Below are 27,517 nucleotides of genomic sequence, written 5' to 3' on the forward strand. Positions count from 1 at the left end.
GCAGTAAATGTCTAGTCCAAGTCTTCATCCTGTTTTTAAATGTCAGCAATAGAATGGTAGTTTTGGAAGCAGTTTATATCCTGGGAATACACTGGGGTTGTGTTTTTTGGTACTTTAAAGCAGTATTGGTAAATTGCAAAGTGATGACTATGTATTTTGGGCTGGTTTGGGGTATCTCACTAAAGAAAAATGCTGGATTTTGCTGCTCTGCCAGGTGTCTAGAGCACAGAAAGTTTTCTGGTTGATTCTTTCTATTTTGGAAGAAGTGGAGGGCAGACTTAAAAACTAGTACGCTCATGTAGAGAAACAAATTACCCAGCTTCTGACTGCCCTTCATGGTAGGCGGTCTAGCTTGTGGATTGGCTGTAGAAGCTCATGCTGGTTAAAATATTCTGCCTTGGGGCTGGTGACACAACAGTTTGTCTTAAGCTCTCAGCATATTTTTCTTACATTGACAAATATGATCAACTGCAGCTTTAAGTGAAGGTACGTTTAGCATTGATGTTTGATACAGAAGTGCTTCACTATAATATGAACTCTGATATTGAAACAATAAATTCTAACTTGTAGTTAGACAATGATGATATTTTAATTGTAATCAAGCTCAGAAAAGCCACCAAGCAAGTAGCGAAGAGCAAGACACTATGTACCAGCGTTAGTGTCAAGACCTGGAGGTGAGAGAGACTGTGTGCATGTCTCTGCCTCAAGTGCAAGAGTACTGCGATGGCCTTTGACATGGTGTTTGCAAAAAGATGACCATGTAGGGAAGTGACAGAGCACTTCATACTGGGATACATATCTGGGTATGGAATTCTAGGCAAAGTGCCAATGACATTTGTGTGTCCAGGCAAATATCTTTCAACCAAGTGGCATAAATAACCAGGTGATAGGTTTCTCCCCTATGCTGATACCTAATTTTGATAAACTTTGTAGATCTTCCATTACAACATAGTGTATATATATATATATATATTTAACATTATAACAGCTTTGTTAATTTTAAGTACCTGTATGTGGTTTTGACACAGAAATATGTCTTTGTTGCAGGAACCGGTAGATTGAAATTGGGGGAATGTATTTGTCTCTTTATATTGCAAGAGTTCCCTGAGAATAAGCAGCATTGAACCATTTCCAAAATCATTTGGTATTTTCAGTGGTTTTGAACCCATTAAAGATAATCTGGTTGGCTTAACATAAGCCAAAGACGGTGTGATAATGGTTTATGCTGTTACTTTTTCTTCTGGCTCCTTATGCTGTTCATGGAGTTTGACAGCATTTATTATATAGACTACAGTCTGCTTCATGACCTTCTAAAATAAAGCTCCTGGACGATGTTTTAAGTGATCAGTTCGCAGAGGAAATGGATGCTGGTTTATTTGACTAGAAGTAATAGGGAGAAACTGCCGGACTGCATTGTCACCTTATAGTAAATATAGAATAACCTGAATTAGATGATCCCTCAAGTGGTAGATAACCCAATGTTTTACATGTCTCTTGGGGATCAGTGTGCATACAGATACTGCAGAACGGTCTCTGAGCAATTACTGGTCCTTATGCCCAGTAGTTAAGAAATTCAACAGCAATCCTACACTAAAATGCAGGTATATGAGCGACACTGTAGGCAGTGTTTGCCCAGAGAATGTGCAGGCATGAATTTCTTAACTGTATATGTTTGGAAGAATTTCTTCCATGTCCACTTAAGCAGAGATGCTGGAAAAGATACTGTTCTGTCAATGGGAACTCTCCAAGGTGAGATTGGGATTACAGGTTTGGGCTGTATGCCTTAAATTTGCTTGCAGACCTTTGGTGGGCATAGTTCAGAACTGTAGTGTGTGAGGGTTACTAAGCTACACTGTTTGTTTCTTAGAATTGATGAACTGAAAAAAAGGCCAGATGCTGTCCTCAAATGGCTTTTCAGTTTGCCTGTCTTAAATGGATTATCTTGCTGCTAATAAAAGCTTAAGTTTATTGGGGGGGTGCACTCTAAATTTGTAACTAGTGGCTATCTTAATAAAGAAGTCCATTGTTTTAACTGGGGTTTTGTTTGCCTTGGTTGAAGTAACATTTTTAAACAGAAACTTAAAGCAGCATGGCTTTAATTCATAGAAGTTGTGTATGAAGTCCAGTATACAAATTAGGATAAACTGATAGCAAATATTTTTGTTTTAAAGAAACACATTTGGGAACAGAAGCTCTTGACAATTCTGTTGTATTTTCTGGTCTAAAATGTTTTATTTTAGATACAGTATATCTGACTTTCAGTAACTTAATAAATGAATGTATATTAGTTGCAATCTGTAAGTGACCAAACTGGAGCCATGGTATTTTCTCTTTTCTCTGATATGTTCTTGTCATCTGCTCTTACATCTGTAAGTACTTAATGGCTTTAAAATGCACACAGAGTTCCTAGGAGCTGTTGCTTATTAAATTAGTGTGTATTCCAGAAGACTTAACTTTAAGATTATACCTAGCATAAAGCATGCAAGAACTGCTTTCTGAGGCTTTTAATTCTAACTGCAGAGCACCTTAAGACTTTTCCTAAAGCATAGATGCCTTGTAATTAAGGAAAGATAAATTTTGGGGTGAAGAAGCTTGGGAAGACAGATCCTTAAACTGAACTCCTTCAAATTCCAGTGTGATTATGACAAGCTCTGGGTTCTCTCTGATAATATAAGCAATGAACATTGATATTGAGGATCTCATTCTAAAACATCTGGGTCCTTGCACCTGTGCTACTTTTCTAATAAGTAGAATCAATTTTCAGACTTGGTACTAGAGATGCAGGTTTGGTTTTTTCTAACTATTGAGATGAAAAACCAGTGAAGAGAAGTAAGACCTAAATCCAGAATAGTGACCTACTGGAGACTGTTGCAAAAGCATACTGCTGGGAGGGTCACTTGAGACACAAAAGAAGTTGACTGCAATTTAGTTTTGGTTTACTTGGGTTTTCTTAGTGCAAATTGTTGGGTTTGCACTTATTTTGCTTTTTCCATAAAGTACTGCTTTTGAACCAGAAAAAATACAGAAGTAGGATCAGTGGTTAATAAACACACCTATGAGTGCTGCATAAATCTGAGCTTCAGCAGGCATTTTGGTTGTCAAACACGAACGCATCAGAGGCAGTTGGCAGATAACCAGATGCTGTCCAAACTCCATTGCACCCTCCACTGAAGTCTGGTGAGGTTCAACTGAGGGCACAGCCTAAGCTTGTGTCACTTTGAACACACATTTGAAAACTTGCAAAGCACGTCTCCAATTTTTTCCCCAATTCCTGTAGCATTTTCCTCTGGAGTTGCCAAACTGTTAGGTGAAAACAATGAAACTGTGTTTTAATTGTCTGAATTCAGCCCGTGTCTGATGTTCTATACTCTGATTAGAATCAATATTGCAGCTGGGTTTTATTATAAGCACAGATAGTACTGACCGAAATACTTGACCATCAAGGTAATGTTCTGTTAATACCGTATCACCCTGGCAAAGCAAGGCTGAAAACAACTTGCACTCAGAGTTATAATGCACCTTCCAGGGTTCTTACTGCTTGTTCCTGTGTTGCCCAAATGCAACCTACCTTGGAAACAGGGCTTCAGCTTTGGTGTAAAGATGGCTTTGTTCTCTACTTCATCTGGCAAAAGTTAAAACTTAATTTGCCACTTTGTTCTTTCTGCTATTTTTATAGGCTGATCACAAGAGTTTTAATCTAGAAGACAATGATATAAATAGAACCACTAATTAAAAGCTAAAGGTAGATAAATTAAGATTAGAAATAAGTGCAGACTTACAGACGGGGTCCGTTGGCACATCTTATTCAGTGTTCTGGTGCCCTCTTCAGAGAGAGTGACACTTAAAAAGTGTGTTTGTACAAAACAGGAAGAAATACAATAGGAATGATTCAAGTCTTATGCTCTATTTAATATAGTATATAATTTTTTCTCATGAATGTTGTCTAATCTGTAACATGCATCGTAAAAGCAAAGAATGAATATATTCAAATGTGCTGTTCTGTCATCCTAGCAGTAAAAGCAAATGGTGTTTTATTGGTACAGTTAAAACTGAATGGACCAGTGGTATTATATTTCTTTTCAGAAAAAGCTATATTTTACTGCTTTGGAATGGAAACTCAGACTTAAAACACGCTTTATAATTGCTCTTCTGATTTTGACAGTTTGACACTCTTGGCCTTCTATGAAGGTGTAGATAGGCTCAGTCTCCCTGTTCTGTAGAGCTGCTGATTTTTGGTAGCATTTCATTATACCCTGTTCAGGAAGTGTTAAATGCTTAAAAACTGTTATTACATAAGAAAAATGAGGTTTCTGATAATCTTAATGAAACACAATAGGAAGATGAGATTGTGTGCATGCAAGGGGGGAAGAGGGGCTAAACTGAGCTTGTGTTAAGGAAGTTTAACATATAAAGCAGTTGTGCTGTGACAGCTGTACTTCTGAATAGAAGCAGTTGTTCTGGTCAGCTGTAAGCTTTAACTATTTCTGTCCCCCAGCAGAAACAATGCTCTTTTCTGGTTTATCAAAGTATGTAGCATCACATATGTATTACTTTAAGCCTACCCGTTTTAGTTCTTAAACCTTAAGGTGATGCCCGTACTCGATGCAGGAAGCTTCAGTTGCCTCAGTTTATTAGTAAATGTTCACACAATGGTGTGTCCTCTAATTTAGAGGATAAGAAACTTAATTTGGGCCAAGAAAGGGGACTTTGGAATGACTAAGTCTTCCAAGAAGCTAAAGATCTCATTAGGAGAAGTGGATTAAATAACTGTACCCGTAGTAATATGTAATGTTGAAACAAAGGCAAGAGTTGCTAACACTTAATGTTTTTTTGGCAAAAGAACTGTATTAATTCTTTATTAATGTATTGCTGTTCCTTTTAATGGTAAAACCCCATGCATGGTGTATTTTGAATTAAGGAATGTTTTAATAGCAGTGTGGTAGGTTATATCTGCAGAATTTGATAGTATTTCTACCATAGCCTTATGAAATTAGAGCATCCTGATGGAGCAGATAAAAGACCATAGTGTCTTTTAAAGACCTGGAACATGTAATAATAAACCTTAGCCTATTAAAACACTTAAAAGATGAGGGGTGGAATGACACAGTTTTACACTTTCTTCTGTCTTCTCCATTTGGTGTTTTATGGCATTTTTTTGGGGATGTTTTTAGTCACTTTTGGGAACTGTTGTGTTCCTGCATTGTTCAACCATGTGTTGAAATAGTGTCCCAGTTCTTCAGAACTTACCTAAAACAGAGTTACAAGATGGCAATGGCAGAATAGTTTAGAACTGTACTGATAATCTTTATTGCTAAAGTCCGGTTCCAGCCCCAATCTGCTGGTAGCACATACAGGTCGACACTAGCTTTGGTTAATGATAAACATAAATAAGAAAGCTTTAGGTGCATGTTGTATATGAGCAACCATTCTGACTTGTACAGGCAAAATTACTTTGATTTACTGTGATCAGGTAGATGGGCTGTTTGCAAACATGTAACTTTCTTTGCTGAGAAGATAAATTGTTTTTGTAATGCTTCTGTTGACATAAAAAGGAAGCAAACTTCCTGCTTTTTATAATGTACCTGTTTGTAAACCTCCTCTTAGCAAGTGGGAGGGACCAGAGGCAGTTAACAGAGCTGGTATCAGTGTTCAAAGTACACATTTAAAGTAGTAGTTTCATTTTGAGGACTCTTGTATATATCATAGTGGCTTCTTGAGGGTAAAGTTAATACTGCTTCGTGCATCTCTTGTTACCAACAATTTTGGTCAGAGGACCTATAATAACATTTGAAACTTGAAAGATAAATATGGTCTTGTTGTAGTCTCAAGTTCTTTGTTGATACCCAGATGCAGCTAAAAATGTAACAGGGACTGAAATCCACACAGCTTTAATAAGCTTATTTTGCCTCCAGCTTCACTGTTCGTAGAACTGTGCCTCAGCACTTCTGCCCATCTTCCTTGGTTGTTTAAACCACAGGCTGATCTAGCCTGCAACATGCCAGTGATGCATTTTTGCTGTAGAGGCCTCCCAGTGAATGTCTCAAACCATATTTTGACCAAATTCTGAAATTAAATATTTAGTAATATTGCTGTCTTGGAAACTGGTAAAATAAAAGGATTATCAGTGCTCAGATGAAATACCTACATGAGTTGGTCATTTTAGTCACTGCTTGTCATTAAATGGGGACTAACATTGCTTTGTGTATTCTATATTTGTAGTTGATTTGGAGACTTGAATCCTCCATTTCAAGGCAGCTTTGCGAGGTGAACAGGGCAATTTGTGTGCTGGATTGTCCTAAAGACTAGTTAGTGAGAAAGCCCCTTCCTGGGGAACTGCAGTCATTTCTGCAAGTGCATGCCTGCTTTGATAAGTGGGGTTGTACTGTGCTTGAAATCAAACATACATGTAAATTACTGTACATACAGAGTGGAAATTGGCCTGTAACATTGCCACAGCATTGGGAGGAGTAAGATAAGATGTGGAGAGCTTTGAACTTGAGAAGAAATGCTACAGTGTTAAATGTGATCAGTGAGAATCTTGGCGAGATAAGCTTGCTAATCAGATTGGTAGCTGAAGAATCCAGGATTTCAGATGCTCAATTGTCTGTGTTTTCAGTGAGGGAGTATGGCTCTTTTAAAATAATTGACATAAACTTTAAGAATTCAGATCACAACTGAATACCACTCCAGGTTTGATCAGGGAGTGGAAACTCTAATATTCTGCCTCGGTACAGACTCATGCACAGTTAAATAGAATTGCTGTTTATTCTGTTTTATCCCTTACAGGGACCAGGTTGTTTTAAACATTCCTTTATTGTGTGTGGAATCGCAGTATAAAAGTTCTAAGAGTATTTTGTGCATGAATAAAAGGATTGTATGAATAAAACTAATGATTTGAACCAAACCCTATTCCTGCTCTTTCAAGCAGTCACTTCTATAGTTAGAAGGGCTGTTTTAATCAGTAGTCAAGTGTTTGACTTAAGGACATGTACCTGGGCAGTTTTGAAAGCAGCTTCTTTGGTTTCTTCAGAATAGGTGTAGAAATGGCGTGACTATTTAATATTTAAAAACCCTTTGGTTAAACTAATGAACGAAAATACTTCTGCAACTGACTTGCTATTTTAGATGTAAAACTGGATTTATATCCATTTAGACTGTAGCAGCTCTGTACTTAGCAATGTTTATACATATTCACCTTTTAATTTCTTGTCTTTCAAGTCTTGGGTCATACATTCACTGGTTCTGTGGATTGAAATATAATTGTATTTAAACCAGCCCCCAGTTTTTTCCTGTATTGAAGTGTATGAAAAAAAGCCTTCTACTTTGAGATGAGATCTGCACTAGACAGCTCACTAAAATTTCCTGTGGGTTCCTATCTACCATAGGATGATTTCCTATGTATATTCAGTTTCAGTTATGCTCATGAAAGTATCTTCAAGTCTATAAATGACTGGTTGTCAGAGCTGTTATTTTGCAAAGAGCTGCTTAAAATAGTTCTGTAACTGACCCTGATGTACAGCTTTCCTGCCTATTGGAAATGCCTTGAATATTTCACTCCAGGCTTCTCAGGCAAAGATGGTGATTGAATAATGTGTCCTATCCTAAATTGTTGAGAGGAATGCAGAAAGCTGCAGTATCCTAATAAATTTAACACTTCAGTTCTGATGATTCAGACAATTGATAATGATGGTGGTAGTTTTCATGGCCATGCTGATGCTTGAGTATCAGTTGTCTGTTAAAGCAGGGGTCTCTCCTAGTTTGAACAGCTGAGCTGTTCAGAAGAAATAGGTTGGAAAATCACTTACAAACTTTTCCATATGTTCTGTCCAGTTATGGAATGTTTTAAGATTATTTTTTAACAGCTTTATCTGTGCTACTGTTGAATAAATACTGAACAGTATTGTCAAATGTGGTAGTGTATCTGGGTTGGCTGTAGTTTTCCAGCTGCTTTAAGTACTTTGAGAATGTTTCTGCAGACTGGCAGGGGTTACACCACACTGTGCTGAAGTATTAGCCTGTTGTTCAGTGATATCTAAAAACCAGCTGCTACTATATGTCTGCATCTAAACCTCCTCATGACATCAAGAGAGCATATTGAATAGTTTTGCCATTTTTGGTCTAGGTCACCATTTGTCTACTGCTATTTTCTCTTGCTGCTCAAGGGCATTGTGGCTTAAATTAGTTTTCACATACTATAATGATACAGAAAGGGGATTTGTGGTGATTTATTGGATCCCTTCATATACATACCTACTTACAAAAATAGGTATCTAAGTCTACAAGCAAGACTACATAATCTTTTGCTGATTTTAATGGTTGGGATTTCTTTGACCTTAGAAGAAGTCACATGATGTAAGTTTACTTAACATTTGAAACGGCTCTTAATTCTCTTCAGTGTTTTGTTGCATAGTTTTTGTGTGAGTGGCTGTATGTTCTATGGCTGCAACACAACAGTGGAGTTTCTCATGGCTGTTATTTGTTAATGTGCATTATTGCTGTTAGTTGCATAAGCAGTTCCTGCAGGAATTGCAGCTTGTTTTAATTTTACTGCAGAGACACAGGCTCCATCTACTGAGAAGATCAGCTTTTATGGGCTAGTTGTTCTCCCTTCTCTGTTTCCTTCCCTTACTTTATCATAAAAAGGAAGTTGAGGCTTGAATACACACAGTGCTAAATTACATTAAGAATGGTTGCTTATACACATTCATCAGCAATATTGACATACGGAATGTAGAACCCCCAATATGAGTCAGAAACGTGACTCTCATTAATATGCTTTAGCACAAGTTAATTTGCATGCAGCCGTTTATTCACAGTAGTCACAAAATGGTGGAGCTTTAGCTCTTAAAAACTAGGAAAAGTTAAGACAAGAGGAAGCAAGACGGTGGAAGAATTCTGGGATGACAGAGGTGCAGGAGCTAAACTGGCCACACAGCTCTGGCAATTGACTTCTTTACCCTCTACCATCTTTAGGAGCATACTGTTAACATCCTGTATCTCCTGCTGCCTTGATATCTCAAACACCAGGGTCGGAGGGTTTAGGTTTTTATTCCGCCCAGTGTTCTTTTCTGCAAAGTAGAAATATATATGACAAGGCAAACAGAAGAGTGCTAACTGGGACATGGATTGTGTGGTATGTTTAATAAGCATTACTGAAAAATAAAGCTAGTGTATGACCTGAAATTAACTTCTAACTCTGAAACATCTGACAGTATTAAAGGATAACATGAAAAGAGCAGATTTGCAGAAGCACATCATTCTCATAATTGATGCTAAAGAAAAGGAAATACAACTTCTTTTAGCTTCTACATAAATGTGAATAACATTCTGGGCTTTGGAGAGCAGAGGACTTGCTTTGGGCATAGGGAAAACCACCAGATGACTTTCCAGGACCAGTCATCCTGAAAAGGAAACTTGATGCACTTTAGCTCTGGGGTTTGGGTTTTTATAAATGCATGTTTTGAAATAGATATCTTTCCCCTGATAATGTTTTCCCTTTGCTTTCAAGTGGTAATCATGTGATTAGAAAAACAATCCAGTGATTTACAGCTTCTTCCTTTGAGGTTAGGTAGGGATAGAGATCTTGAGGGCAAATCTCCATTGCTGAAGTATATTGGATACTCAGAAAATTGGAGTATTGCAAACCACAAAGTAGTAATACACTGTTAGTAATCTCAGTCATTTGGACCATTCCTGGAAAATGGTTTTCCTGGCTGATGGAGATAATAGTATGCTTGGTTAAAAATCTCTCAGATAACAACATTCTAACTTTGTCTTGTTCATTTCTTTGTAGTTGGAGACAAGGTTCCTGCTGATATAAGAATTACTTCTATCAAATCTACAACTCTAAGGGTAGACCAGTCAATTCTCACAGGTACAATTTCTGTGAATTTTGGATAATTATGTGCATAATTGCAAGTGCCTTTTCACTGTTTAGAATAATCAATTAGAAACAAGCCTGTAGCTATTCAAGTGCTGTGTTGCATTAAAATGCGATAGATTTCTGATCTAGTAACTTAACTCTTAGAGAGGCTGAATGCATTGCTTCATTACTGGCTTTCCATGTTGATTTTAGTGGGATAAACATTCTTACTGAGAAGTGTAATGCTTTTTTTGGGCTTTCTTTTTCCCTACCCCTCCTGACACACACATCACTAACTTGTGGGAAACTGCAAAATGAAGGATTTCTATTCTAGTTTATGCAGTCTTCTAGGATTGAACATCTTGTCACTGCTCAAAAATGAAAGTATGGAAAACTTACTAAATGTTTTCTGTAACAGTTACCCTTTTTTTCTCACAGGAAGGAATAACTTGAAATTCAGGCAGCTTTTAAACCACTGTTCCTAAAGACTGAGTGCCCTAAAGCCTTATTTGCTGAAATTCTGTGCACGAACGTTCATGTGTTTCCTGGTACCAGCTCTCCAATGCAGGAGCTATATTTAGAGCACTTTTCAGATTTGTTGAAAACAAAACAAAGTAGCAGTACTTCTGAATATAGGAAAGAAGCTAGGAATCAACCAGGCGTGCTATAACGTGGATTCTCTTGGCTGGAACATGAAGATCTGTCTGCCTGTTTTGGTAGCATAAATTAATGTTAACTAGCTCTGAATTTTAAAACAGTAAAGTATTCATAAGAAAACTATTTTTGATCCTCGACTCTATCTTGAAACAGGCTCCAAAGTTTCTCAGTACAGATGCTGAATAGCATAGAACTGATTGAGCTCACTTACGTTTAGCATAAGAAAATGTAGGCACTCCATGTTCGTCAAGCTGTCAGAATTGAAATAAGTAGAAGAAGAAATGAACCAGAATGGGGATTAGTCCTTACTTTTGATTAAATAACAGAATTCATTTTTTAAAGAAGGACTTTCCTGTTTTCAGCCTATTTTAAGTTGATGCTGCTTGAGTCTCCTAACTGATAAAGCACAACTGAAGTCTAAGATGCTACTTTAAAGCTTTTAAAAGTAGGAAGCTTTGGCTCTCTTGGCTTACAAAAAGTAGCATAACTCTGTGATGGAAGCTAATGGCAGCATCTTATGAAATCTGATATGGTAATTAACATCTGTGTTCTATAGAAAAGAAACCTTTATATACCAGTGTGACATGTTTATAGAAATTGATACTCAAGGTCTTTATGGAAGACTTCTCTGAAATCTAAAGAGTTAACAACCAGATGGGTGCATGACACTTAAATCAGGTCTGCCAGTATAACGGTGATGTATACAATCACAGATGTATAACTGTGTAACATTTATTTATTTAAAGGAGAGCATACTTCTTGCAGTGCATAAAGAACAGAAATGCTTGTTATTGCACGAAAAACACACACAGTAGTTCATGGAGTAGATCTTCCTACATTAAGAGGAGGGGTGGAATATCAGCTGCTTACTTTTCCTGTTCCTTAAAAGACATGGTGTGTGCTTCATTTAGTCTAACTGTATAAAATATTTACTTTCCTATTTCCATTAAAAGCCAGCCATTCATTTTTTTTGTCAGCTGAAATATTTCCTGTTTCACTTAAGCAATTAAATAAAATCATTTGAGGAAAGAAGTTTGACAGCCTCCAAAATCTTAGGACTGAGGATTATAACTTTTTGATTCCCTGTAGGACTCCAGACGCTATATGTATAATCTCTTCTTAAGACTATTATCTTAATTTTAGGTGAATCCGTGTCTGTTATTAAGCACACTGACCCTGTGCCTGATCCTCGTGCTGTAAACCAAGACAAGAAGAACATGCTTTTTTCTGTAAGTTACTTGGGTTTAGATGTTTAAAACTTCTATAAAATAATACTGAAGCTGATAAAACAAAAATGTGCAGAATTTCAGGTCTTCACCTAAAAGCTGTAGGACTTTGCTGTATTATCTGTATGCGTGTCTCTATGTATGTGGAACTAAATGAATTAAAAAATAGAAGTAACTTCTAATAAAAGAAGTCCTGAGTGAAGATGTTGCTTGAAACGAGTTTATAGGAGGAAACTGATTTTTGTCCTTCACGAGAAAGTCTTGAAAGCTGAAGAACACACACCTTCAAAGTGCTTTTACGCTGCTTTTCTAAAGTAATAGCTCTTAAGACTGGTAAGAAAGCCCACACCAATTGTGGGGTTGGGTGGCTAAAACTTAGAAAGCTAGTTATCAATAGAAATTAAGCAGGTTGTGTGAATTTCCTTAAAGGAAGCATTGAATGCCTTTCAGATAACAAAATAACTATTCCCATATTGTTGGCAGGCACCTTGAAGGAAATCTTAACTGTTCTTTCTCATGTTAAGTGTTTTCACAGGGAGCCCCTGAGAGCACATCTGTTACTCACAGTAAATACCATTAAATATGGCAAAATACAGTCCTCATAAAAGGAAGTAAAGAAAAACTCACTTAAGATTGCATTTGAAATACATACTGCTTATTCAGCAGCTGGGTTTGACTATGTTGCTTATTGTCGATCAGTACTTTTTCAGTTGTGACCCATTCTGTAAGCAGAAATTCTACACTGGAGTATTCCCTTATGGGTATTGGGGTAATGTCATTCTCCTCATCTTTTTGTGTACCCTAGCTGAAACACAGCCTAGACTTCTGTAGGGTGTTTTTGTTGGTTTGGGTTTTTTAAATCAAATTAAAACCAAACAGAACCCACCACCAAAACCTGTTTATGGCTTGACTATTAAGTTTTCTGTTCCCTTTTCTTTACATAGGGTACTAACATTGCTGCTGGTAAAGCTATGGGAGTGGTTATTGCAACAGGAGTAAACACTGAAATTGGCAAAATCCGTGATGAGATGGTGGCTACTGAGCAGGAGAGAACCCCACTGCAACAGAAACTGGATGAGTTTGGAGAGCAGCTGTCAAAAGTCATCTCGCTTATCTGCATCGCTGTTTGGATAATAAACATTGGTCACTTCAATGATCCGGTTCACGGTGGCTCCTGGATTCGAGGTGCTATTTATTACTTTAAAATTGCTGTTGCTCTTGCTGTTGCTGCTATTCCTGAGGGTCTGCCTGCTGTCATTACCACCTGCTTGGCTCTTGGAACCCGGAGAATGGCCAAGAAGAATGCCATTGTTAGAAGTCTTCCCTCTGTGGAAACCTTGGGCTGCACCTCAGTTATTTGTTCTGACAAGACTGGTACTCTGACCACGAATCAGATGTCAGTCTGCAGGGTATGTTGAACTAACTGCTTCTATTTTGCTTTTTCTCCTCAGCCCCTCTGAATAGTCAGCATTGCTTGAATTCTTTTCATTGCAAGTCTTTGGGTTCTCATATCATAAAAATCTTGTTTTATTTTCCTAAGATAAGCTTCCACTTTTAATTCAGTTTTCCACTGTGTAGTGTTTAAGGCTTTTATCTCTTCCCTTATTTAGTCATGGCCAAAAATAGTTGTACCCTCACTTGATGGAAGGCAAAGTTGTTTGCAAGCAGCTTTCCATTGACTTATCTGTAAACCATTCAGTCTACTGGTAACTATGTAGTATGATTTAATCCCCTGTTTCAGAAAGGTAAGATAGCTACACACATCTTGCTTCTACAGTATAAATGTGAAAGACTTGCCTCATAGCAGGGTGACAGTGATGGGGAAACTTAGCCATTACTACAGTAACTTGGATAGCCTGTGGTATTTTCACTACTGAGTGGTTCCACCTTTATTTGGCTACTTTATCTTCAGTAGCTCTTATTGGTCTGATGTAGATCACTGGTGTTCCCAATGTGCAGTACTGTATGACTAATCTGGTGACTTTGAGGTGTGGTTGACCCTGACACCAGTATTGCCAGGGTCATCTTCACTGTGTGGCATATCTTTAGGTGAGCATAAGTTAGTACCCCTTGTCCCTTCCCCCCAGTATTCATTCTAGTGTCGATGAATTTGGGGCTTTTATAGCTTAACATGATGTGTGTTCAGTTGCCAGTTCTTTCTCCTATACTTGATATTTGGTATAGTAATTTCATGGAGAAAACACGAGGTTCTTTGTAACTGTAAGTGTGTAGTGGTGTAGAAACTCTAGGACATTAAATGTTCAGTCATTGCATCGGGTTAGAATTCCAAATGTATAAATGTTGAGCACTGCACACCTGTGGCAAAAGGTTGTAAGCCTTAAGCACTTTATTCTCACGTGATTAATGGCTTTTTCTTTCTAATTGGTGGTTGACTTGTTCTACTTCCTTAAGTATTATAGTATTCATACCTAAGAGACACAAAGCAGCTGCTCATCAGTATTCTAGAGGAGGTTACTTGCAGTAGAGTTGCATAACTGCCCTAGTCTTTGCAGGGATTTTTTTTCATCATGCAGATGCCAAAAGCAGAAGGCTTCCTGGTTAACTTGTCCTTTAAATGGTGGTGATTTAAAAGCTTAACCTGCTCTAGTCCTTACATTTGAAGGGCTAAATGTTTCACATTTTGTCTGGTGCAACTTGCTTGGTTCCTTGTTAACCTCTTACAGCTACAAAATAACCTTAATGGCAAGATTTTGCCAATGTAGCAAAATCATAGTATCTGTGAGCTTTAGGCTGCTGCTTGGTTTCACTCTTGCTTGGGTTTTGAGGAAGACTGCTTTACAACAGTAATTCTACTTGTAGTTAGATTTTATGTCAGGAGTTATGACTGAGTGTCCAAAAGAACTCTATACTAAAAAGGTTTCAGTCAGAAATGATACTGCCTTAGGAGGAGACTTGAGGGAATGTGTTTTAAGGTACTCCTGCTGTATCTCCCTTTGAGAATGCTCTTACTCTCTTTGTGGATTTCTGATTCATCAGCTTGGCTAGCTTTTTGATCTGTAAACCACTTTGAAGATTATAGGACACTGATGCAGATCAGTTGCAGAACACCTAATTATTAGGCTGTATTTTGTGAAGATGCTTGCCTAAAACATGAGGCAGCACAATACAGAGAAGGAAAGACACTGGCAAACTGGTTTATGCTAACCAATGGGTAAAATGTTCCATTAGGATATAGCATCAATTAGTGATAAATTTTCTTCTCTGCTACCACTCCAGCAAGTCATGGTATGAGTACAATAGCTTCAGGCACTATGGTTTTTATCTCACATCAATCCCAGATGTGGTTTTGCCTGTAGGTCTCCTAGAACGGAAACAAACACAAAGGCAAGATTGAGACACAGGTGTCATGGGGTGCAACTGAGTCTCTAGCTGAAAATAACACTTCAGCCTGTCTAGATGGGGACTTTAGCTGTCTAAATGTCCAGTGCACTGGTAGCTTAAAAAAAAGCTTTATGAAAGACTTATAACTACAAAACCAGGACAAGGAAACAGTGGCTGGTATTAAGGGAAACTGGCCATAGTCTGGCTCTTGCCTAAAATCTCACCTCTGGTATTTGTAAATGCTTTTATTTTTACTTTGGCAAGAGCTTCCAGTTTCCGAGCTGCCCTGTGCTGCTTTTATTGGAGCTGCTGTTTTGAATATACACAGGAGAATCGATTTACAAGTCTGAACCCTAGGAAGAGCTTTGGGCTATGTTCAGGATTGTCCAGTGGGTGTGTGAGTAGTCTTCACAGCTGAAGTTAAGTGTACGTAGTTATGTGGTTTTCAATTATGTGATGTACTTGTGCCACAATTCAGTTCTCAGATGAAATCTATTAAGCAGAAACGCTCTTTTCTGCACTTTGTGCTTCAGTATAAGGGGCTGTTCAAACATATATGGGGTCGAAGTACAGAATGTCATATCTGGTTTTGTCTAGTTTGTGTGTTCAACCTGAGCTTGCCTCTTGTACCTGCTTGCTTAACACCAGTGTTTAAATCCCTATATTAATTATTGTTTGAAAGCAATAATGCTTCTAACTCTTAATTTCAGATGTTTATCCTGGAGAGAGTAGAAGGAGATTCCTGTTCTCTGAATGAGTTTACTGTAACTGGTTCAACATATGCTCCCATGGGAGAAGTGTAAGTGTTCTGTTGGAGTTAAATATGTCTGTTTATGCACTGTTACTTTAGGCTTGAAAAGTGATGCATGGAATATTCAGCAGTGATAGTTAATAAACGAAAGCTTAAGCAGTGAGAATGCACACTGAAGGGCTAGAGGGGAAAGTAACTAACAGTAAAAGGAAGTTAAATTCTATTCAAGTAAACCTTCATGAAACTAACTTAACACAGACTCCAGTATTCCAATGTTTCTTTGATAACCTAAAAGTAAATTAGGGGTAGGTTGAGAGGATTTATTTTACTGAACTCTTACTGGACTGAGATGAGCTATCCCAGTGCTTAAAAGCCTGCATGAATCTGAACAGCTTTTGTTAATCTGTGAACTCAGTGTTTCTATTCCCCTTCCTCAGAGAAGGTAGGAGATTTTTTTTTCCTAGGAATGTGTTAAGGTTAATTCTTAAACTTACTGCAATTTCCTGTCCCCTGCCTTCAGCATTTTATTGGACTCTGCATCTGTACTTGAATAGATGTGTGTTTGTCTCAGCCACTGGTATTTGAGCTGGTGTTAAACCCACTCCCTTAGGAATGATGTGTCTGGTTTACTTCATCAGTTGCAAGTCTCTAGTAGTGGGATAGGTGATTCATCCTGACAATTTTAGGTATTTTTAGGGCTCTCCTTCTAGAAGGAGAGCCTGTTCTTGGATTGCTACAGTTCCTTTTACTTGCGCAGTATTCCATATGCTTTTAATCTCACCAGTTCAGTTTTACTTGCAGAGGAGCATTGTACTATGTATGAAGTAGAATTAAGAGTCAGTTATTGTAAACATTTCAGCCTTACAGAGTTCCACATGCATGCCTCTGACTCCATGACTTCACTGATCTCAGTAGTGATTATCTCTGTTTAATTTTCATAGCTGTTAAACCATGGTGTTCTCAGCAGCTGGAAATCTTAATTCCCCAATTCTCTTTTGTTTCAGAGCTAATTGCTGTCAAGAGCTTATGCTGTCAGTTCAGGAGACAGCATTTACTTAGGCAAGGTGGCATTCTAGCTCTTGCAAAGCATCCATCTATGACGCTTTAGCTGGTCTTGCAAGAGCTCTGGATAAACAAAACAATAAAATATAGTGTGGTGGCAGATGTTGAGTATAAGATGACAGCCATCAATGTATGTTAATGTTCTATTTTTACTTGTTGGAATCAGGGAAATGTGAACAAACATGTTCATCGCGCTGTATTCACGTACGTAAAGAACATTCTGTGAGAGGGAAATGGCCACAGAAAGGCTGTTGCTGGAGCATAAGGAAACAAATAGCTAAATGCTCAAACCTTTAGGGCTGATTTATTTCTGCATTTATGGAAAGCTTTTGAAATCTTGGCTTTGTGAGGATTTTAAGGTGACTGACTTTGAATTGCAAACTGTCACTGACAAAGAAGTTCATGGGGACAATTAGGAGGCAGCCTAGTGCATTGCACTGCCCCAGAGCAGGACCTGCCCTAGATCTGAACCTTCCTGACAGATGTTTTTGTTGTACTTAACTTCAGATACTCCTCCACAGCTGTACAGGCAGCCTACTCTGTTTCATAACCATTAAGCATTTTTGCAATAAATCAGGTTTTTTTCATCACTCTCACAGCATTTGATGTCATTCAGAATATAAAATTACAAATATTTCTTACTGAAAAACTAAAACATCGTTAGAGTGACAGGTATCCCAGGGATGTTAGGAGATTGTCAGACAGCTTCATTCTCTTTGAGTTCAGAACAGGTGAAACCAGGAAGTATTAACTGTGATAGGCAACGTGACAAACTGGGAGCTGCTGGGAAGTTTAAAGAGTTGACATTTTAAAGCCACTGCTTACAGCTGTAGTGTTATATGCAAAATGACACTTGCAAAACATACTTGTGTTTTTAAGATGCATTTGGTTCACATGCTGTGTTATACAACACTGGAATTTGTTTGCAGTACTGCAAGAGACTGAACAAAAGCTTACATAATTGGACACGTTGTAGTCTGTGTTAGGAATTCTTCTGGAGTAGTGATCCGCATCTTTCTACCACCAGACCTTTTTTCCACTCCCTGGGAGCTTTAATGAAAGATGTCATATATGAGTTATGTCTTGCTAATTCTTGTAGGGGGGAATAACAGTATTGAAAAGTCTTGGGTCTTTTATACTTACTCTAGAAGTATGCTAATGTTACAGAAAATGAATTCATTTGCTACCTATCTCCAAATGTCAAAGCAGAGAAGTTGCTGCTTCTTTGTGACATCTAAATGGTGCATTACCTCAGGAAAGATTTCAGCTATTCATCATTAGGTGTACCTGACTACTAGAAAAGAGCATTCCTTTTGTAGCGGCATTTGTGTTATGAAATTACTTAGCTCTTCATTGCTTTAGGAGTGTCACACATAACACAGAGTAATTTTTAAGAAATTAGAAGCCAAATCTCTTTTATGCCTGCCTAGAGGTTGCATTTAATGCATGGCAGTAAATCTGCAGAATATGCAGTAAGGTTAAGGAAGCTGAACTCCTGAGTGCTCCCAACAATATCCTTCTTCTACTTGGAACGGCCAAGTCATGCGTGTACTCTAATACTGCTCTCATATGCCTCTTCACTGAGCTCTTCTGTATTGCTGTATGACTATCACTGGAGGAAATAAGGTTTTGTAATTCAGTAGTGATTTCATTGATCATGTAATTCTGTTCATGACTCTTTGATCTAAACTTCAGAACTCACCTTTTTATTAAACCTGCTTTTCTCAAGTTTTCTTGTTCTGTAGTTCCAAGCCCATAACTAATAAGCATTGTACTAAATGGGAATACAGTAAAGGGATTAAAGAAGAGGAAAAGATGAGATGCTAATACTAAATAACTAATTTAAATCTCCCCCTTTTCTTCCTTTGGAAAGGCATAAAGATGACAAAGTTATTAAATGTAGCCAGTATGATGGCCTTGTGGAACTTGCAACGATCTGTGCGCTCTGTAATGATTCCTCTTTGGATTACAATGAAGTAAGTACATATCCTAGAACAGAGGAGAGTGTGAGAATAAGGATAAATGTTTGTTCTCATCCATCTGTGTAATACCTTCCAGTGGTAAATCCCCTTCTAGTCAAGAGGGAGAGTATTTAGGACCTCTTAAGTGTTAATTCTGGGAACAACTTGTTTGAAAATGAAAGCCAGGCAGCACGTGTAATCTGAAGTGTAGAGGTCACCTGGTGTGTAGAATGCACTGCTGCTTTCTTGCTTTGCCTTGTCTTCTTAAGGTTGCTATATCTTGTAGTGACTTAAATGCTTGATGATAAAGTACTGACATCCTTCTCTGCTCATTTGAAGCCTTCACTTGAGAGTGAAGGCTTGAAACTTCCTACAAATCATGCTCATCAAAGCTGCTTTTTAAAAGCAGGGGAATTTTTTGGTTGCTTCATAAGCCATTGTAAGACTTATTAAGCTGTTTTTTTCCATTGTGAAACTTGAGCATTTGTTTCTGGTAGGTTCCAGGTGAGGTTTAAAGTAAACTCATGTGGTTTTCTTTGCTTTGTCTTAACTAAAGGCTAAGGGAGTATATGAGAAAGTTGGTGAAGCCACAGAAACAGCGCTTACCTGTCTGGTTGAAAAGATGAACGTGTTTGACACAGACTTGAAAGGACTTTCTAGGATTGAACGTGCAAATGCTTGCAACTCGGTCAGTACTCTTCCTTTTATCTGGAACTCATTGGGGAGTGAGTGTTGTAGTATCGTCTGATTGCATTTTTATGCTCTGTTTTCTTTATAAGGTGATAAAACAACTCATGAAGAAAGAATTCACTCTGGAATTCTCAAGAGACAGAAAGTCCATGTCCGTCTATTGCACACCGAACAAACCAAGCCGCACATCCATGAGCAAGATGTTTGTTAAGGTCAGTTCCTCACATAGGAAAGTGTAGTTATGGAAAGGCTGCAGAGCTAGACAATACTAAATTATGGCACAACTGCAGCTTGAAGGTGAAGCAAGGACTTTGTAATTTAAGCAGATGTTGTAATGGAAGGCGGCTTATTAAGCTAAATGACTCTTTTTTGCCTCTGCAGGGGGCTCCTGAAGGTGTAATTGACAGATGCACACACGTCCGTGTTGGAAATGCTAAAATACCATTAACCTCAGGAATTAAGCAGAAAATAATGTCTGTTATTAGAGAATGGGGAACTGGTAGAGACACGTTGCGTTGCCTGGCTCTGGCTACCCATGACAGTCCACCCAAAAAAGAGGAAATGAATCTTGAGGACTCCTCAAATTTCATTAACTATGAGGTAAGTTTAGTAAAATACCCTTTTAGTAGTTCTCTTTCTCTCAAACTGAGGAAATGGGATTCCTTATGTCTGATTACTTCTTGAGGAACTTATATCTGAGAGTTTTCTCTTTGAGTATTTTTGATACCAGAACAATAGTTAGCCGTATGTGTTGAGGGAATGCTCAGTTTGAGAAGAGACTGTATATGGCTTTGAAGAAACTGTTTTCTTGATGCAGTTAGACAGCTAGCTGCAAATTGGGATTATTTTATGTGCATACATAAGGTCCTCAGGATCAGAACACCTTAAACTCTGAAAAATATTGCACTTACTGCATTGTGGTTTTAGCTTTACTGGTTTTCAGTTTGACATTGCTCAACTGCAAGACCTCTTTGGGTATTTTGTGATGAAACATACTTGTCATTTTGTGCTCTGAGGGTTAAGCTCACTTCCCTGCCTCCATACTGTCAGCTGCTAAAGCGTGGTCCATGATAATCATCTTAGCTGTTCTGTAATTTTCCAATGAAATCTGTATCTGGGATTTAGAGGGGAGGGAATGACAACAGTTATGCGAGAGCTTTTGGCTCGTGCTCTGTGCTCCTGGCACTGATTACAAAAAAGAGAGGCTTGACTGCTTGCAGGTTGAGTTTGCAGGGCTGACAACTAGAGCACATTTCAAAACCACAAGAAGTGTGTTTGAAGCAAGATATGTTTGTAAAGGTGGGATCCCACTTCAGATTGTGGCTGTGCTCTGAGAATTAACTGTGTTATCCCATATGCTCATCGTGCAAATGGTACCATGTAGCATTGTGATTTCAAAAACATTCAATTCTTATTTATCTCCTCTTAATGTGTGTATAGATCTGTTACTTCTCAGTTCTTCCCCAGCTGTCTGAACAGTGTTGGAGCAAAAGTGCTTTCAGGATGGTGAAACATCTGTGAAGTAACCCTTTCAGGAGGAGGGAAAGACATCAGAGCAGGAATATCATTCATAATACACTGGTTTTGACTAAATGGCAGGATGACATAGACCTCTGTCTTAATTGCTTGAGGTGGAACCACAGAATATTGCGGATGAGGAATGAAAACAAACATCACTACACTGAGAGATACTTAGCAAGCAAAATGATTGTTTTACTACTGTCAGATGAGAAGCTTCCTAAAACCTAGTGTTCTCCTGTTTCAGACCAACTTGACCTTTGTTGGCTGTGTGGGTATGCTGGATCCCCCAAGAATTGAAGTAGCTTCATCTATAAAGCTGTGCAAACAAGCTGGCATTCGAGTTATCATGATTACTGGTGATAACAAAGGCACAGCAGTGGCTATTTGCCGTCGCATCGGTATCTTTGTGGAAGATGAAGATGTTTCTACAAAAGCCTTTACTGGTCGTGAGTTTGATGAGCTCTCACTTGCTGCCCAGAGAGACGCTTGCCACCATGCCCGTTGCTTTGCTCGTGTAGAGCCTTCCCACAAATCCAAAATTGTTGAGTTTCTTCAGTCTTTTGATGAGATCACAGCTATGGTAAGTAACTGAGCTCTTGTTTGTAAGGCACACACTGTTTGCACCCAAATTATGCCTTTTCAAACGAACTTCTTACTTTGGAAAACACTTGTTTTTACGTTTCCCTGAACACAAAGCCTCAGAATAGTTCTGCACTTAAGGGATTTTTCAAGGTTCAGAACCATAGCCAGTGCAAAATTCCTTTCTTGTCCTGTATGTAAGTGCCCACCTGATTTCTTCTTTCAACTTTAAATTCTTGTTCTAGACTGGTGATGGTGTCAATGATGCCCCTGCATTGAAGAAAGCAGAAATTGGAATTGCTATGGGCTCTGGTACTGCAGTGGCTAAAACTGCTTCTGAAATGGTTTTAGCAGATGACAATTTCTCGACCATTGTAGCTGCTGTGGAAGAGGGACGTGCCATTTATAACAACATGAAGCAGTTCATCCGTTACCTGATCTCCTCCAATGTTGGAGAAGTTGTTTGGTAGGTTGGAAATGGTTTTGTTTGACCTGCAGTAGTGATGATGGACTCTGTTAGTTATTCATTTCCAGTATTTCTCACTAAAACCAGAGAAACAGGTTCTCCAGGTCATTGATCATTGTGATTGTGTGGAAGTCTGTGTACTTCCAGCCTAGTCTTAACTGGAGACTTAGCATACCAGAAAAGATTGACATCACATGTAATACTCTAGTTCAGTTAGTGGCCAAATGCTTCAGAATTACTTCTCTGATTGGACTAGTACTCTAGAATAGGCAAATAAAAACCTTGAAAATGAAAAGATCTGGTATTTCAGTTAACTAAGTCGCAGATATAGCATAGATGTTTGTTTAACCTCAAGTTACAGAAGAATGTCTTCTGTGTCTTTGGAAGGAGTAGTGACCCAATGCCACAGAATGCATTTCTGGTAACAGAATGTAAATACTGATCTCCTAACAGTTTATACCAGAGCATACTTTCTTACATCCCAGAGTGGAGATGTAACACAGTGATTGTCTTGCCTTGTTTCTTGTAAACTTCAAAGCTGTCCTTCACATGGCTTTTGCTGCAGCCTCTGTTTCTGCTGTATTTATTCACACAGGCTCAAAGCCATGCAAGTTACATGCTCATTAAATGTTTGCAGGGACTGGCAGTAATCTAGATAAATGAAGCTTAAGTCACTTGAGCTAAAATGCTGTTACGTTTTTAGTTTTCTGAATATGAATATTCAGCTTGTGGTATTAAATGGATAACTCTGTTTGAGAGAAGTGATGCTACAGATTCAGGCTTAAGAATTAAAAGGACTTCTTTACTGGCACAAGAATAAGCTTGTAACTGGTGGGTTTTTTTATAGTATCTTCTTGACTGCTGCCCTGGGCTTTCCTGAAGCTCTAATTCCTGTCCAACTGTTATGGGTAAACCTTGTGACGGATGGTCTCCCTGCTACTGCTCTGGGCTTTAATCCTCCTGATCTTGATATCATGAATAAGCCACCACGCAACCCTAAAGAGCCACTGATCAGTGGATGGCTCTTCTTCCGTTACCTAGCTATCGGATGTAAGTAGTAATAGCCTTTTTCTTAAGTAAATTTAGGCAGATTTTGTGGGTTTTTTTTGAGATCCACTTGAAAGCAGTTTCTCTGATCTCCTTGCGTGCTGAAATCAGCCTTAGGAAGACAAGCATGTTGTGGGATTGGGAGTGAAGAACCAAGACCAGCCATTAGTGAATGTGTATCTGCATTAGCTGTTGAGGTCCTATGAAGAGCTACTCCTAAACCTGAAATGACAACTGTCATTTTTGTGCTTGAGCAGAACACAACAGTTTGCTGGCCTGGCTGTAATGAGGGAAAATAAAGGAGTATCAATTTGTGGATGTAGATTTAAATGTTAAATACAGCTGTAGTGCTTTAAAGCTAAAGTAAGTATCTATATGGATATTTAATGCACCCTGTCTTCATGCCAGAAGTTGTGACCTTAATTTTCCTAACTGACTCGATAGATCTTAAAGCAAAGCTTAGTGTTAGTTGGTATAAGTACAGATATGTTGAGTTCTGAGAGGAAGGAAGAAAAATTGCAGGTTGATTACTCCCAAGTGCTGTTCTTGTTTGCCTTAACTGTTCTAGCTGTCAGCTTCCATAAACAGATATTAGGAGAGTATTTAATGGTTATGTGGTGGAACAGATTTCTTCCACAGGAGATAGATGAGTTACAATAGATGAATTACAGTCTATTTCTTTTACAGTACTGGAGGTCTTGAGGTAGCAGTTCAAGTGTGGCAAAGGAGATCTTGTCTCTCACAGTTCACAATACTGATAAAGGCACTTTGCTTTCTTGAAGGTTATGTTGGTGCTGCCACAGTGGGTGCTGCTGCTTGGTGGTTTATTGCTGCTGATGGTGGTCCAAGAGTTTCCTTCTACCAGCTGGTATTTGCTCAGTTCAATATCTTGGGGAGGGTGGGGGGTGGTACATGCTTCTTTTCATACTGTTTATTGCAATGACTGTAGCAAAACAATAGGTTACAGAAATTTATATCATGAGACAAGTCAATAAGATGTGAAAGTGACTTCCCATTCTCCTGTTCTAGAGCCATTTTCTGCAGTGCAAAGAGGACAATCCAGACTTCTTTGGTGTCGACTGTGTGGTTTTTGAGTCTCCCTACCCCATGACAATGGCTCTTTCTGTACTTGTCACCATAGAGATGTGCAATGCTCTCAACAGGTTTGTATGACCAGGTGGCACAGCTTATCCAAAGTCCTGCTTTTCTGTGCAGTTTGATTGCTAGCCTATGGACAGCTCAGCTAATGAAGAATGAGTCACATTTCCTTTCTGAATCTTGTAGTGCAAACAAAATGACTCTCTGGGATAACACTTGATCTGTTATCATAAGGTATATTTTTAAGTCTGCCAATTCACTCTGGTATTCTACTAAGCATGAGCAACTGAAATATTTTCCATTATTTCTAATCTAAGCTTAATCAATCAGATTATCCCTCCTGTGTTGGTATAAAGTGATATCAAGGAGAACTAAAATAAGAATGCTGAAGATATGGAAAATAGTTTTTCCTTCCCTAAGGGAGTGTGGGTTTAGCCAATTAATATTAGATTATAAATGGAAACCACTAAATAGCACAATGTCAAGGGTATTTTTCTTCAAATAGCTTAGAGGTCAGTTAATTTAAAAACAAATAAACTTTAAATACTTTAAAGTTACTGAGGTAGCCCTACATAGTGGGATGTTGCTCTATATCTGATGTTCTGGATTGCAGCCTTTAATACAGTATAGCCTAAATGCAGATGAAACTGAAGAGCAGAAGGAAAGGACAGGCATTAAGAGCATGCAAGTCCTTGGCCCTCTGTATAGCCAGTCTTGAAGTGAACTTCAGAAGTGAGTACAATAGGTCCCAAGGCATACAGTAGACTGGGGAGAGTTCTGTTATATGGTACTGTGCCCATCTTTCCCTTATCTCTCTCACGGAGAGGATGTCAGTGTCATAGTGAAAAACATGGACTAGATCAGGAATGAGGGGAACATAAAAGCTTTAAGAAACAAATGTGAGGCTGAACTAGGTCTGCTTTACTAAGCAGCCTTCCAAGGGAGCTTGAAGTTGAAGTTGCAACATATCTATAAACCATATCTTCCTTTCATGACTGGGGTAACTGTGACTTGCCATGCTGCTTTTCTCTCCAGCTAGTTTTCTGATGTATTATATATCCTGTTAGTGTCTTATGGACACATCTGTACCGTGTTTCTGTTGCAGTCTATCAGAAAACCAGTCCTTGATGCGGATGCCCCCATGGGAAAACATCTGGCTGGTGGGCGCCATTTGCTTGTCCATGTCACTCCACTTCCTTATCCTTTATGTGGAACCTCTGCCAGTAAGTGCACGTGTCTTACACCCATCCCTGATTCTTGGGGACAGAGCAAGAACTTGTCTACAGCTTAAGGCGAGGGATGGAGAAGGGAGAACAGATGTAATGCTTGGCTTTCCTTTCAGATTATCTTCCAGATCACACCTCTGAACGTGACACAATGGCTGATGGTATTGAAAATCTCCCTACCTGTCATTCTGCTGGATGAAACACTTAAATATGTGGCCCGTAACTACCTGGAACCTGGTAAAGATAGTGTGCGGCCTGCCACCAAAGAGTGTTCTTTGTCAGCATGCACCGAAGGAGTTTCCTGGCCGTTTGTGTTCATTACTATGCCCTTGGTTATCTGGCTTTACAGCACAGACACTAACTTTAGTGATATGTTTTGGTCTTGACTGACACCATGACAAGTTTTACATTCAAAGAGAAAAAGTTTAACTTAATTTTTTTATTGTTTAGAGCAACTGTCTATTTCTGCTGAATTTTCACATGAACATACTTGCCGGTGATGGAGGTTTCATAATCTAGATTCTGTTTGTTTGTTTGCTTTTTTCTGACTTCAGTGGGGGCAATATATTCCTCTTTTATACACAGTTCAAGTGTCCATTGACATGTACAGAGAACTAACACTATTTTATGCAAATATTTTTTTGTAGATGAAAGCATGTACAGTGTTCTGTTCAATAGTCTATTCATTGTGTACAAAAAAACAAAACAGGTGATGTTGTTTGAGCCAGCGGACACTATCAAACTAAATTGGCAGCAGATTTTAGGGAATGAATGTGTGTCGTCTTAAAACTAAACAAGCATGTAACTGTTTGTCTTCTGCATGATCATCCAAACTTAAGTTGTCATAAAGTCAGGTTTGCTTCCGAAGCAGAACTTTCTGCACGGGGTAGAGAGTGCTGCTACCTCGGTCAGGATTTCTTCTCTATTACTCCCCCCTCTCCCCTCACTCTTGGTTCTTGACTGTCCTTGTTTACACCACTTTCTGTATGAGGTATGCCTAATCTTGCTCGTGCAGAAAACACCATTCCAGGTGCAGCCTGCGGGGTTCTTCCATCCTCTCCACACACATAGGGTTGTTTTCTTTTCTAAGATTATTTATTTGTCTATTGTATTTTATTGTAACGGACCTTATTTTGCCAGTGTTGCCCATTATTCAGGGATAGGGAGGGCTACTTCTGTCTACCTAAATCTAAACCAGGCCTTTTTAACAACCACAATCTGTTTTAATTCAAAAGAGGGGTTAAGTTGGGTTTTAATACTTTATTTACCTGTGTCAAATCCTTTCTTTTTTTTTTTTGTCTCCCCCATCCCCTTTAAGATCACAACCTTTTAATGAGACCTGGAAAAATAACTTGCACTGCATAGCTAGAAATTGGCTTTTCCTACACTTTAGGGCACTAACGATCACTTGTGTACATGGAGTTACTCTGCTGGCCTGTTGTTAGCCTGACTCGAAGTAACGAAGCTCGTGTGTGTGTTTTGTAAAATCTGTAAATAGCACATGACCAAATTGAACATATTGTATAGAACTATTTTTATTTTAATGTGGCACTAACCACCTTCATTATGACGGTAAATGTTAAAGCATGTTCTCAAATTCAGTCCTGTACCAACAACGTGTAAGTCATTAACAGTCCTAACTGTGGTGTTTTTCTCCAATGCCTTCCAACTTTCATCGACTAAAGTGAGTATTTCTTTTCCATTTCACCATGCCAGTGGTGACTTGCTGTAAAATAGCATATGCTGTATACGTGTTGAAGAATAAATAGTAATTTCCTTCATTCCCATGCTGTGTTTTGTCAACCTCTGCTGTGCTACATTATTATCACCACTTTAGACTCTTGTTTGTGCTCTGAAGCTCAAAAATTACTGATTCCAAAGGCAAAGTGTTTGCTTTTGGGTTTAGTGCATTTTAGGGGCTTGTTTTATAGCACCCAGGAGCCTCAGTGCCCCAAGATCTTACAGCTTTTGGTCTTAAGTTGAGATAATATTGGATAAATCTGTAACTTAAGACACTGACAGCTGTTAA

The 27,517-nt window shown here is 38.6% G+C and overlaps 1 protein-coding gene across 2 annotated transcripts in view; it reads left to right on the forward strand.

Annotated features, from left to right (window-relative positions):
* The window catches only part of ATP2A2 (ATPase sarcoplasmic/endoplasmic reticulum Ca2+ transporting 2), a 44,759-nt gene that overhangs the window by 12,487 nt on the left and 4,755 nt on the right, over positions 1–27,517 (forward strand). Inside the window, exons 6-20 of one of the 2 annotated variants that reach the window (XR_009724074.1) lie at positions 9,794–9,874; positions 11,663–11,748; positions 12,690–13,154; positions 15,798–15,886; positions 18,774–18,876; positions 19,418–19,549; positions 19,641–19,763; positions 19,933–20,151; positions 21,317–21,652; positions 21,897–22,117; positions 22,965–23,167; positions 23,947–24,032; positions 24,194–24,327; positions 25,368–25,485; positions 25,605–27,172. Coding sequence is in view for 1 of the 2 variants with exons in the window: in XM_061344567.1 (XP_061200551.1) it covers positions 9,794–9,874; positions 11,663–11,748; positions 12,690–13,154; positions 15,798–15,886; positions 18,774–18,876; positions 19,418–19,549; positions 19,641–19,763; positions 19,933–20,151; positions 21,317–21,652; positions 21,897–22,117; positions 22,965–23,167; positions 23,947–24,032; positions 24,194–24,327; positions 25,368–25,485; positions 25,605–25,725 (2,517 nt within the window). In the remaining variant the exon portion in view is untranslated. The remainder of the gene's footprint in view (positions 1–9,793; positions 9,875–11,662; positions 11,749–12,689; positions 13,155–15,797; positions 15,887–18,773; positions 18,877–19,417; positions 19,550–19,640; positions 19,764–19,932; positions 20,152–21,316; positions 21,653–21,896; positions 22,118–22,964; positions 23,168–23,946; positions 24,033–24,193; positions 24,328–25,367; positions 25,486–25,604; positions 27,173–27,517) is intronic. The other variant, XM_061344567.1, reaches the window with a different exon arrangement.

The sequence above is a fragment of the Neopsephotus bourkii genome, unplaced genomic scaffold (genome assembly GCF_033783945.1).
Source record: "Neopsephotus bourkii isolate Nb327-2 ecotype Australia unplaced genomic scaffold, CSIRO-AGI_Nbou_v1 NB_230, whole genome shotgun sequence".
NCBI classification, from domain to species: domain Eukaryota; kingdom Metazoa; phylum Chordata; class Aves; order Psittaciformes; family Psittacidae; genus Neopsephotus; species Neopsephotus bourkii.